Here is a 14,117-nt window from a genome sequence, read left to right as displayed (position 1 = left end):
TAGGTCACTAATATGTTATCAAGAAAATAAGGGGTCTTCATACCGACTCCTGGGGAATCCTACAATATACATTTCTCCAGCCCGTAATATAGCTGTTCACCACTATTCTCTATTTCCTGACACTCAGCCAACTTTGGATCCATGCTGTCACTGTACATCTTATTCCATGGGTTTTAACTTTGCTGACAAGCCTGTAGCGTGGCACTTTATCAAACACCTTTTGGAAGCCCACGTATGTCACATCAAATGCATTGCCCTCATCAAAAACTCAGTCAAGGTGATTTTGCCTTTAGCAAACCCTGGCTGGCTTTCCCTTGATGAAACCCCGTTTGTTCATCGGTTCGACAGGGAGGAGTCTGTTGCCAATGGGCCCTGGTATTGAAGCTCAGAAAAGCACACATGAGGTTACCATACTCTCTACTTCCAAACAGCTTATGACAAATTGCAAAAAAGCTTGAGAAAAGGGAAAGGCTTATTAGGGCTGATTTACTTGGGCTGAAAGCAGCAAATGATAATTCTGAGAGAAAACTTGGCCTTTCAAGGAACCCCCCACCACCTCCCCACCCCCCCCCTGCCGCCAACATGTCAAGAAATCTGACTGCTTTACATCTGCACGGTTCGGGTGGGAAGAGGTTCTCACTATCAGTGACACATAACATGCATGCGAGTAACTAGCTAATGAGCCTCACTGTTGTAGCTGAGCAAGAAGAGAACTAATCATCTGTATTCATCGATTGCAGAACAAGTGAGAGAATAATTGGTGCTTCGTGAGGCTGGGGGTGAGCTGCATGTTCTTTTTAAAAAGGAGAAGGGTTTCTTGGAGAAAGCAACCTTTGGCCTCTGTCTCGCTCCCAGGGCCAGACAGCCAGATAATGGCCTGTAATCAGCTTAGGTGAGGCCGTTTCCAATTAGCGGCCAAGGTGATGATGATCTCTGGCGTGACCAGTTGCTCCCTTGTTTATTTGATTAAGGAGACTTATCATCAGGTGATGTCTTCTCAATCTCCAAACCGCCGCCTGGTTTGGAGGTTTCAGTTTTCTCGCTGATACCAAGAGCCTTTGTTGATTAACCCCCCAGTATCTGAACAGTTTATTTAAGAGAAGGAAAAAGTAATTGCCCACGCCAAACTCGGATCGCTTAGATTATCAATCCCACCTATCCACCTTCTACCATTATTCCTCAACTCCACCTACTCACCTTCTCCCCAATATCCTTCAATCCCACCTACCCACCTTCTCCCCTTATCCCTCAATCCCACCTATCCACCTTCTCCCCTTATCCCTCAATCCCACCTACCCACCTTCTCCCCATATCCCTCAGCCCCACCTATCCACCTTCTCATATTCCTCAATCCCACCTATCCACCTTCTCCCCATATCCCTCAATCCCACCTTCTTGTTGTAACCCTTTCGATGACACTTTGAACCGAGGCTACCCTACCTGTAATTCTGAATGATCCCACGGGCACTGTTTCAAAGAAGAATATGGGAGTTCTTCCCCTGTTCTGGGGTAATATATATCCCTCAACCAACGTTTATTTGCTCAATATCATCTTGCTGTTGTTGGGAGTTTGCTTTGTCACAATTGGTTGCCCCTACATTACAACAGTGACAACATTTCAAAAGTACTTCATTGGCCATAAAATGCCTTGGGATGCCCTGAGGCTGTGAATGGTGCTATATAAATGTAAGTTCTTCCCTTCCGTGGGACTTGAACAACAACCTAGAATTCCTACACGGGCTCCTGGTCAAGCAACGCTTTGAGTTTAAAATTCTCATCCTTGTTTTCAAATCCCTCCATGGCCTCATCCCTCCCTATCTCCTCCAACCCCAAAACCCTCCACGATCTCTGTGTTCCTTTAAATCAGGCCTTTTTTAAAAAAAAAAATTTTCCTGAGTTGTGGGCATCACTGGCAAGGCCAGCATTTGTTGCCAATCCCTTAGTGCCCTTGAACCGAATGTCTTGCTTAGGCCATTTCAGGGGTCAGTTAAGAGCCAACTACCGTTGCTGTGGGTCTGGAGTCATATGTAGACCAGGCCAGGATAAAGATGGCAGATTTCCTTACCATTGGCGAACCAAATCAGTTCCATCGATGGTAGTTTCATGGTCACCATTACTGAGACAAATTTTCAATTCCAGATTTTACAAATTGAATTTAAATTCCCCCAGCTGCTGTGTGTAGGATTTGAACCCATGCCCCCAGCACATTAACCTGGGTTTTGGGATTATTCGGCCAGTGACATGCCAGTATCCTCCCCACCACTTTGTCCATCTCCGATTTTAATCATTACACAAGCAACTGCTGAAATGGCAATGATTTGGGCCAAGGCTGTGCACACAAAGATCTGTGCTCCATTATCATGTATTAAAACATGGGAGGACATTTAAACACATAATAAAGCCCTGAGTCCCTTCCCCCCCACCCCCCCTCCACCCCCTTCCCCATCCATTTATTCATGCATAATCACTGTAAATGGTTCATTGGGAAAGGTCTAGGGCATGAGAGTGCCAACAGTATTCAGGAAAAGACCATGTTCAGACAATTCTATTCCTTTTGAAGGCCTGAGGCAAGTTTATCTATTTAATGAAGATCGTGCTCTTTTAATAGAGGTGGTCTGGACTCTCTCTAAGTGCTGTCTGTTCAATTAAGCTTTCTTTGTCAAACAATTTATATGGCAGGGACGGCACTGAGGCCGAGAGAGAGCAGATGCAGCTTTCTGATTACATTGTGAACCCTAATAGTTTCTGCACACAAACTCCAAGTTTAATTTCTGTCTCCACAAGCAGCAATCTTGTTCTCTGCAGCTGGGGGGAGGTAACCGATTGAATGGGAGGCTTTCTCTCTCCAATCTGACAGGTTGTAAACCTCCCTCAGCTCAACAATGAGCCAGCAGCAGCCGCAATCTGCATGCGTCGCGGGACTGCATCGCAGTGTCTGCACGATGTTTGGGGTCAGATGCAAACTGGCATGAGGGGGGGTGAGGGAGGCGAGGCGGGCTGAGAACAACAACAACTTAAATTTGATACAGCCTGTTCGAGGGAGGAAGCAAAGAAGAGAGTCAGAGGCGTTTAGGGAGGGAATTCCAGAGCTGAGGGCCCAAGCAACTGGCAACACGGCCACCAGTCGCGGAGTGATTAAAATCGGGGATGTTCAAGAGGCTCGAATTAGCTGAGCGCAGGTACCTCTGAGGGTTTTGTGAGGTTGGAGGACATTACGGAGACAGGGAGGAGCGAGACCGTGGGGGGGATTTGAAAACATGGATGAGAATTTGACAACTGACCTTTGCTTGGCTGCGAGCCAGTGTAGCTCAGTGTTCATGGGAGTGAGGGATAAACAGGACTTGGCACAATTTAGGACGGACAACAGAGTTTTGGATGGGCTCAAGTTCACAGAGGGTGGCTATACGGGAAACCGGCCAGGGGAACATTGGAATAGTCAAATCTGGAAGTAACAGAGGCATGGATGAGGCTTTCAGCAGTAGATAAGCTGAGATGGGGTGAAGTCAGGAGATGTTACAGAGATGGAGATAGGCTATTGGTGAATAAAGGATGATGTATGCAACATTAAATGAGAGCTGAAAGAAATAGCTTGCATTTCAACAGTGATCACACTTTGAGTAAGTACTTCATTGGCTGTAAAGTGTATTGGGATAGGCTGAAGTTGAGAAGGGTGCTATAGAAATGCAGGCTCCCTCCTTCTATAATGGTTAGCTCTCAGTCCAAACTAGACCAGTGGCAGTGATGGACAAGAGTGAGGGGTGAGGAGGACCACCAGTGAAAACTCAGATCCTTCACCCACCTCCCTCCAATTCTGTTGTGCTTACACCCAAACTCACCTACCCGCAACCCCCCCTATACCAACCACATACCCGAACACCCCACCCAAACCCTCCCAAACTAACCCCCTGCTCAGCCCCTACCCAACACCCCCCACACCAACTCTCCACCCAAACTCACCTACCCGCAACCCCCTTATCCCAACCCCATACCCAAACTCTCCCCACCCCAAACCTCCCACTCAACATCCCGCTCAAACACCCCCACTCCAACTCCCCCGCACTCAAATCCCCCACTCCACCCCCTACCCAAACACCCCCACGCCAACAAACCCCCCACCCAAATCCCTTACCTATCCAGACCCACTCCTCTATAAGGGGGATGCTGGCCTAGTGGTAATAACATTGGATGAGAAATCCAGGAGCCCAGGCTAATGTCCTGGGGACAAGTGTTCAAATCCCAATGTGGTTAGCTGATGGAATTTAAATTCAATTAATAAATCTGGCTAAAACTAGCCTTGGTAATAGTAACCATGAAACTATTGTGGCCAAAAACCCCATCTGGTTAACTAAAGTCTGGAGTACATGTGACTCCAGACCCACAGCAATGTGGTTGACTCTTAACTGCCTTCTGAAGTGGCCTATCCAGCCACTCAGATCAAGGGCAATTAGGGATGGGCAACAAATGATGCCCACATCCCAGGAAAGGATTAATTAAATAAAAAGCAGGCAGCCCACCCCAAATCCCCCAGCACTCCGATCCTGACCTCCGCTATGCCCCTTCAAACTCCCCTGTGCCCCTACAACTGCCCAGCAAACCCGTGATGTTTTGATGTCTTCGTTAAACCCGCCAGATCCGGGGAGGAAAGCTGATGATCACCAACACGCGGAAAAGCGACGCGGGGAAGTATGTCTGTGTGGGGACCAACATGGTGGGCGAGCGGGACAGTGAAGTGGCCGAGCTGACGGTCCTGGGTGAGTAGGAGCATCCAAGTGTGTGGATTGTGACGTGTGACCCTGCCCGGTGCGACCAATCACGAGTGGCGAATGGTCTCACACATGTGGAATGGTATCCCAACCGGGAGACAAACACCTTCGGAAGAGAGCGAGGAGAGTTCGGGAGGAAGAAAACGTTTGCTTTAAGATGTGCTGGAGAGAGTTGTGCACAAGGAATGTGGCCTATTATCATTTTCCATCCCATTCATAGAACCCTAGGAACATACAGTACAGAATTAGTTAGCTAATCCCACTTCCCTGCTCTTCCATCCATTGACCATGTATACTGAGAACACGGTTTCCTCTCAGGTTAACTCATTGACCTGAAATGTTAACCCGTACTTTCCATTCTCCATATCCATTGCCTGCCCGACCGCTGGTGTTTGCAGGATTCGTTTTTGGTTTTGTCATAATTAATTCTTGGGACTTGGGTGTTGCTGGCCAGGCCAGCATTTACTCCCCAACTCTAGTTGCCCTTGAGAAGGTGGTGGTGAGCTGCCTTCTTGAACCGCTGCAGTCCATGTGGTGTAGGTACACCCACAGTGCCTTTAGGGAGGGAGTTCCAGGATTTTGACCCAGCGACAGTGAAGGAACGGCCGATATATTTCCAAGTCAGGATGGTGAGCGACTTGGAGGGGACATTCCAGATGCTGGTGTTCCCATCTGTCTGCTGCCCTTGTCCTTCTAGGTGGTAGTGGGATGGTAAAGCAAAATACTGCAGATGCTGGAAACCTGAAATAAAAATGGAAATGCTGTAAGTACTCAACAGGCCTGGCAGGACCTGTGGAGAGAGAAATAGAATTAATGTTTCAGATCTAGGACCTATGTTCAGGAAGAATGTGGTCAGTCGCTTGGGAACAGAGTTTGGAGCAGGGACCGAAAACTACGGCTCCACTCTTCCCAATATTTAATTTGAGGAAATCTCTGCTCACCCAGGACTGGATGCCAGATAAAGAGTCTGGCAATTTAGCCACAGTGGAGGAGGAGTCGAGAGAGGTGATGGTGGGGTAGAGCTGGGTTTCGTCTGCGTCCATGTGAAAACTAACGCTGTGGCTTTGGATGATGTCACAGAAGGGCAGCGTGTATTTGAGAAATAGGCGGGGACCCAAGGATAGATCCTTGGGGAACACCGGAGGGGAACTCTGCAGGGCATAAATAGGGTAGACATAGAGAAGACGATTCCACTTGTCGGGACAAGCCAAAACTCGGGGTCATTAATATGAGATCCTCACGAATAAATCCAATCGGGATTTTAGGAGAAACTACCCAGAGAGTGGTGAGAACCACTGACCTGCTGAGCGGCTGTTTCTGTTTTTATTTGCGATTCCCGGGGCCTGCGGTGGTTTAAGGTTTCTTTTTACCTGCTCTGATACTCTTTCTGCTGTCTCCCTAGAGCGGCCTTCCTTTGTGAAGAAGCCTAACAATCAGGTCCTGCTGGTGGATGAGACGGTGGAGTTTAAGTGCGAGGCTCGAGGGGACCCGACCCCTACAGTGCACTGGAGGAAGGAGGATGGCCTGCTGCCAAAGAGCAGGTACGGTAGCTGTGCTGGCCAGCACTCGCACTGGTATCAGCTGCGCTGGGGGAGACTGCGCAGCCCTCACTACTGTGAACACAGACTGTCGCAAGAGAGAGCCAACACTTTCATTTCTGTGGCACCTATCTCAGCCTCATCACGTCCCAAAGCACTTTACTGCCAATTAAATACTTTCTGAAGTGGAGCCATCGTTGTAACATAGATAACACAGCAGTTAATTTGTGCACAGCAAGATCCCACAAACAGCAATGTGACGGTGACAAGATAACCTGCCCTTCAGTGACGTTGGTTGTGGAGCTAACTATTGGCCACAGAAGACAAAAGGAAACTCCCCTGCTCTCTGATTTATCTGTGCAAGCAAACGCTGCCTTGGTTTCATGTCTCATCCAAAAGACAGCACCTCTGACACTGCAACACTCCCTCAATACTGACCCTCTGACAGTGCCACATTCCTTCAATTCTGACCCTCCAACAGTGCAGCACTCCCTCAATACTGACCCTCTGACACTGCAACACTCCCTCAGTACTGACCCTCTGACAGTGCAGCATTCCCTCAATACTGACCCTCTGATAGTGTAGCACCCCCTAAGTACTGACCCTCTGACAATGCAGCACTCCCTCAGTGCTGCCCCTCTGACAGTGCCACATTCCTTCAATTCTGACCCTCCAACAGTGCAGCACCCCCTCAGTGCTGACCCTCCGACAGTGCAGCACTCCCTCAGTACTGACCCTCCGACAGTGCAGCACCCCCTCAGTGCTGACCCTCTGACAGTGCAGCACTCCCTCAGTACTGACCCTCTGACAGAGCAGCACTCCCTCAGTACTGACCCTCTGACAGTTCAGCACTCCCTCAGTGCTGACCCTCTGACAGTGCAGCGCTCCCTCAGTACTGACCCTCCGACAGTGCGGCACTCTCTCAGTACTGACCGTCCGACAGTACAGCACTCACTCAGTACTGACCCTCCGACAGTGCAGCACTCACTCCGTGCTGACCCTCTGACAGAGCAGCACTCTCTCAGTACTGACCCTCCGACAGTGCAGCACTCACTCAGTGCTGACCCTCCGACAGTGCAGCACTCTCTCAGTACTGACCCTCCGACAGCGCAGCACTCACTCAGTACTGACCCTCCGACAGTGCAGCACTCTCTCAGTACTGACCCTCCGACAGTGCAGCACTCACTCTGTACTGACCCTCCGACAGTGCAGCACTCACTCAGTGCTGACCCTCCGACAGTGCAGCACTCACTCAGTACTGACCCTCCGACAGTGCAGCACTCCCTCAGTACTGACCCTCCAACAGTGCAGCACTCCCTCAGTACTGACCCTCCAACAGTGTAGCTCTCCCTCAGTACTGACCCTCTGACAGTGCAGCACTCACTCAGTACTGACCCTCCGACAGTGCGGCACTCTCTCAGTACTGACCCTCCGACAGTGCAGCACTCACTCAGTGCTGACCCTCTGACAATGCGACACTCTCTCAGCACTGACCCTCGTTTGGAGGTGGTGGTTGGGCTGACAGATGTAGGAGGTGTTAAGTTATGTGGTACGGAGATCATGTGTGAGGGGCAGGCATGATGAACTAGCTAGTCTTTTCCTGATTGTCAGTTTTCTTTGCAAATCATTGTGGTTTCTGGTGAAGGAGGAGGTGATTTGCCCCTCGGGTCTCAGTAACCTCTCTTGAAGAGCTATTCTGATAGCCCTTTCCCCTTTCGGGTCCTTGGGTCAGTGAGTGAGACACTCACTCTTGTGCCAGCAAAGTTCTGGGTCCCGCTGCAGAGACTTGAGCACAAAATCTTAGCTGGCACCCCCATTGCAGTACTGAGGGAACATAAGAACATAAGAAATAGGAACAGGAGTAGACCATTCGGCCCCTCGAGCCTGCTCCGCCATTCAATAAGATCATGGCTGATCTGTTTGTGTTTCGATTTCCACTTTCCCCTCTAACCCCGATAACCTTTGATTTCCCTGCCTAACAAGAATCTATCCACCTCTGCCTTAAAAATATTCAATGACCCCGCCTCCACCACCTTCTGAGGCAGAGAGTTCCAAAGTCGCACAACCCTCTGACTGAAAAAAGTTATCCTCATCTCTGTCCTAAAAGGGCGACCCCTAATTTTAAAACAGTGCCCCCTAGTTCTGGACTCACCCACAAGAGGAAACATCCTTTCAATGTCCACCTTGTCAAGGCCATTCAGGACCCTGTACACTTCAATCAAATCACCCCTCACTCTTTTAAACTCCAATGGAAACAAGCCCAGTCTGTCCAATCTTTCCTCATAAGACAACCCACTCATTTCAGGTATCAATCTAGTTAACCTCCCTTGAACCACCTCCAATGCATTTACATCCTTCCTTAAATAAGGAGACCAAAACTGCACACAGTACTCGAGGTGCGATCCCACCAATGCCCTGTATAACTGGAGCATAACATCCTTACTTTTATGTTCAATCCTTCTCATAATAAAGGATAACATTCCATTAACCTTCTTAATTACTTGCTGTACCTGCATACTAACTTTTTGTGACTCATGTACTAGAACACCTAGATCCCTCTGCACCTCAGAATTATACAGCCGTTCTCCATTTAAGTAATACTCTGCTTTTTTTGTTCTTCCTACCAAAGTGAACAACTTCACATTTTCCCACATTAAATTCCATCTGCCAGATCTTTGCCTACTCACTCAATCTATCTATATCCATCTTCAACCTCCTCATGTCCTCTTCACAACATACTTTCCTACCTATCTTTGTGTCATCTGCAAATTTAGCTACCATGTCTTCACCCTCCTCATCTAAGTCATTGATGTAAACTGTAAAAAGTTGGGGCCCCAATACAGATCCTTGTGGAACTCCACTCGTCACATCCTGCCAATCCAAAAAAGACCCATTTATGCATACTCTCTGCTTTCTGCCTTTGGCCAATCTTCTATCCATGCTAATATATTACCCACTGCACCATGCGCTTTTATTTTCCATAATAACCTTTGATGTGGCACCTTATCAAATGTCTTCTGGAAATCCAAGTACAGTACATCTACAGGCTCCCCTTTATCCACTGCGCATGTTACTCCTTCAAAAAATTCCAATAAATTGGTTAAACATGATTTTCCTTTTAAAAAACCATGTTGTCTCTTTCAAATTACCTTGAGCTCTTCCAAGTGCCCAGCTATAACCTGCTTAATGATCGATTCTAATAACTTCCCCATGACAGACGTCAAGTTAACTGGCCTCTAGTTTCCTGTTTTCTGTCTTCCTCCCTTCTTGAATAGAGGGGTCATATTTGCGACTTTCCAGTCTGATGGAACCTTTCCAGAATCTAGTGAATTTTGGAAAATTAACATCAGCGCATTAACTACCTCATGAACCACATCTTTTAGGACCTTAGGATGTAGTCCATCAGGACCCGGAGACTTGCCAACCCGCAGCTCCATCAATTTGCTCAGTACCATTTCCCTAGTGATTTCAATTTCACCAAGTTCCTCTCTCCCTTTCACCTTCTGATTTGCAGCTATTACTGGAATGTTTTTTGTATCCTCTATACAGAACACAGAAGCAAAATATTTGTTCATTTCCTCCACCACTTCCTTATTATCTACTATTAATTCCCCACTGTCACTCTCTAGAGGCCTAACACTCACTTTAGTTACTCTTTTCCTTTTTAAATGCCTGTAGAAACTCTTGCTATCTATTTTTACATTTCTAACTGGGGAAAGTGGGGGGTTTACTGTTGGGACACCAGGTTTACACCTGAACCGTGCTGGGATGAGTGTCCTCGCAATTCGTATAACTAGGGAAGGTAGAGAGGGCTTTAAACAAAACAAGAAGGGTAAGGGATCAAGCTTGGGTAGAGGTAGCAATTCAAAGTGTAGAGTCAAGGCAGGAGAGCAAAATAGTAATATGAGAAATGAGGGACAGGGAGGGACAGAGAGAAAAAAACCCAAGAATACATCAGCAGTCAAGACTAGATGTTACAAAGGTAACAAAAAGGCAAAACTGAAGACTCTCTATCTGATTGCACATGGCATTCATAACAAAATAAATGAATTGATGGCCCACATTGAAGTAAATAAATCTGCTCTGATAGTAATTATGGAGATGTGGCTGTGGTTCAGGTGTAAACTGTCCAAACAGTAAACCCCCCACTTTCCCCAGTACTGATGCCAGTGCCCCACAAACCGGAACCCACTTCTCCCACATCATTCTTTGAGCCACGCATTCATCTCCCTAATCTGCCTATTTGCATGCAATTTAATAATCCAGAGATTATTACCTTTGAGGCTCTGCTTCTTAATTTGATACCTAGCTCCTCATACTGACTTTGCAGAACCTCTTTCCTAGTTCCACCTATGTCATTGGTACCTACATGGACTACGACAACTGGATCCTCCGCCTCCCGCTACAAGTTCCTCTCCAACCCTGAGCAGATATCCCGAACCCTGGCACCAGGCAGGCTACATAGCCCTCTGGACTCTCGCTCTTTGCTATAGAGAACAATGTCAATCCCCCTCACTATACTATCCCTACTACCACTACATTCCTTTTTGCTCCCCCTGCTTGAACGGCTTCCTGTACCACAGTGCCATGGCCAGCCAGCTCCTCCACCTTGCACGCTTTGCTTTCATCCACACAGGTTGTGAGCATCTCAAACCTGTTTGACAATTGCAAAGCCTGAGGCTCCTCCCCTACTGTCTGCACAGTCCCATTACCTGCCTCACTGACAGTCACACCCTCCTGTCCCTCACCGCTGACCAAAACAGATGTCCCTCTTCTATGAGGTGTGACTGTCTCCTGGAACAAAGTATCCAGGCATTTCTCTCCCTCCCTTATGTTGCGCAGTGTCTGCATTTTGGCTTCCAGATCAATAATCCTGATTCGGAATTCCTCAAGCTGCTTACACTTCCTGCAGACGTGTTTGCCAGGGATCGCCTTGGCGTCCAAAATCCCACATTCCACAGCTGCAACATAACACCTGTCCCGCCATTCTAACTTATGTCATTTAGTTAATTTACTTTAATTACTTTCTTCCAATGCATGCTACAACTTACTGTGTGCTGCACTGTCAGAGGTGCCAACTTTCATATGAGACATCAAAACAAGACCCTCCCTGCCCTCTGGGGTGGATGGTCAAGATCACACAGCACGATATTGAGGGAGAGCAGGGAAATTCTCCCCAGTGTCCTGGCCAATACTAATCTGTCAACATCACAAAAAGAGGTAACAGTTGATATAGCACTGCTGTCAATGGGATCTTGCTATGCGCAAATTGGCTTCATTACAACATTGACTACACTTCAGAAGTACGTCATTCGCTGAAAAGTGCTTTGGGATGTCCTCACATTGTGAAAGGCTCTATAGAAATGCAGGTTATTTCTGTTTCTTATCGTGGGCCCCTTAAGAGGTGCATCAGCCCCCCACCCCCCTACTCCTTCCTGTGACCGTTCGGTGATCTACTCTGCCTCCTATCCGCCCTGCCCCCTGTCTCCCCCCATCTGAGTGTCTCCCACATGAGGGGTGTTGTTGGAATGTGAAGTGTTGCATTGTCTCTGTACCTGTTGGGCCTGGTGTCTGTAATCTGTCTCAATCCATCCCACAGGTATGAAATCCAGGGGGGCAACACATTGGTCATTCGACATGTCACAGCGGCTGATGTGGGGACCTACACCTGTGTGGCTGAGAACATGGTGGGGAAAACCGAGGCATCAGTCACACTGACGGTGCATGGTGAGTGCTGCACAATTGCTCGAGCAATCGGACAGAGAGAGGGAACGTGAGAGGAGGAAGTAAGGGAAAGAGGGAGAGCTAGAGAGACAGAGGAGCAATGGGGTAAGAGAGAGAGAGAGAGAGAGAGAGAGAAACAGAGGCAACAAAGGGGAAAGGGAGAGAGAGAAAGACAGTGAACTAGGAGGAGAGAGATAGAAGGACACAAAGACCAAGAGGAAGAGGAAGAGAAAGAAAGGGAGCTGGAAGAGAGAGAGAGAGAGATAGACAGAAGGAGCAAGAGGGAGAGAGAAAGAGAGAGACAGATGCTACAAGGGACAAGAGAGAGGGAAACAGAAGAAGAGCTGTGGAGAAAGCAAGAGAGAGAGAGTCAGAGAGAGAGAGCAAGGGGAGAGGGAGAGAGAGAGAGACAAGACGACAACTCAGGAGAAAGCGTGACGAGGGGAGAGGGAGTGAGGGAGCAACAGAAGGAGAGAGAGTGAGAGGAGAAGGAAGGGTTGAGAGAGAGAAAGTAAGGGAGAGAGGGAGAGACAGAGAGGGAGAGAGAGTGAAAAGAGGTACAGAAAAAGAGACAGACACAGAGAAAACAGGAGAGACAGTGAGCGACAGAGTGAGAGAGAGAGAAACACACAAAGAGGGAGCTGGGCTGATCTCTAAACTGTCGTAACCTTGATTCCCCCCCCTCTCCCGCTGTAAGTGCTGATAAGAGACTAGAGATTCTTATCAATGGCAGGCTGAGTCTGGCTACATCCTTCTCTGCTTGCTGTCCTGTAATCAACTCCTCGTTATTACGGATACTAATCAGTTCTGATTGTAGGTGTGATCTCATTCAATATCCACGCAGGACTCTTGACACTCTGTCTTGTTCTCTCTGTCTGCCTTTGTGCGCACCTCTGCTTGTGTGTTTCTGTGTGTGTGTCTGTTTGCATGTGTGTTTCTGTGTGTGTGTCTGTTTGCATGTGTGTTTCTGTGTGTGTGTCTGTTTGCATGTGTGTGTTTCTGTGTGTGTGTCTGTTTGCATGTGTGTTTCTGTGTGTGTGTCTGTTTGCATGTGTGTTTCTGTGTGTGTGTCTGTTTGCATGTGTGTGTTTCTGTGTGTGTTTGCTTGCATGCATGTGTGTTTCTGTGTGTGTTTGTTTGCATGTGTGTTTCTGTGTGTGTGTTTGTTTGCATGTGTGTTTCTGTGTGTGTGTTTGTTTGCATGTGTGTTTCTGTGTGTGTGTTTGTTTGCATGTGTGTTTCTGTGTGTGTGTTTGTTTGCATGTGTGTTTCTGTGTGTGTGTTTGTTTGATTGTGTGTTTCTGTGTGTGTGTTTGCATGTGCGCAACAGGCGTCTAAAAAGAAAAAACCTGGCATTTAAGCCCCTTCCACGACCACCAAACGTCTCAAAGTGTTTTACAGCCAATGAAACATTTTTTGAAGAACAGTCAGTGTCGTAATATAGGAACTGTGGCAGCCAGTTTTTGCACAGCAAGATCCCACAAACTGCCATGCAGTAGTGACCAGATAATCTGTTTTTGTGATGTTAATGGAGGGGTCAGTATTGGCCAGGACACCGGAGAGAACTAAAATAAATATACTGCGGATGCTGGAAATGTGAAATAAAAACAGAAAGTGCTGGAAATATTCAGCAGGTCCGGCAGCAACTGTGGTGAGAGAGAGAGAGTTAACGTTTCGAGTCGAATATGACTCTTCTTCAGAACTGAAGGAAGGTAGAAATGTGGCTTGATGTTCGATGCTGGAATCATGGTCCAAGGGGAGGGAGGAAGAAGTGTCTGAGAGTTGGTGCTTGGCTTCTGCGGGGTAGAGGTTGGTATGCCAGACAACAACAGCACCACCCTTTTCAGCAGGTTTCCTAACAAAGGCAGGGTTACACTTAGCCACCCTGCTCTCACACTCACATGTCCGTCCTTGGCCTGCTGCAATGTTCCAGTGAAGCCCAACGCAAACTGGAGTTCAAATCCCACCAGAGCATTACAATGTAATCGAAATCATTCAAACTGGTAGCTTGATAGAAAACTTCCAGGTTGGTGTAAAAACCCAATTGCAGTAAACTCTACACATGAAGTTGTGGCTGCATACCTGAAAATTG

General features: G+C 47.7%; 1 protein-coding gene across 3 annotated transcripts in view; it reads left to right on the top strand.

The window, feature by feature from the left end:
* The window catches only part of robo1 (roundabout, axon guidance receptor, homolog 1 (Drosophila)), a 663,637-nt gene that overhangs the window by 538,687 nt on the left and 110,833 nt on the right, over positions 1 to 14,117 (top strand). For all 3 annotated transcript variants that reach the window (XM_078560414.1, XM_078560413.1, XM_078560412.1), the window contains exons 6-8: positions 4,631 to 4,751; positions 6,166 to 6,304; positions 11,901 to 12,028. In XM_078560414.1, the coding sequence (XP_078416540.1) occupies positions 4,631 to 4,751; positions 6,166 to 6,304; positions 11,901 to 12,028 (388 nt within the window). The remainder of the gene's footprint in view (positions 1 to 4,630; positions 4,752 to 6,165; positions 6,305 to 11,900; positions 12,029 to 14,117) is intronic.

This window comes from Cetorhinus maximus, chromosome 16, assembly GCF_964194155.1.
Source record: "Cetorhinus maximus chromosome 16, sCetMax3.hap1.1, whole genome shotgun sequence".
In the NCBI taxonomy this organism is placed as follows: domain Eukaryota; kingdom Metazoa; phylum Chordata; class Chondrichthyes; order Lamniformes; family Cetorhinidae; genus Cetorhinus; species Cetorhinus maximus.
This window is presented reverse-complemented; position numbering and strand designations above follow the sequence as displayed.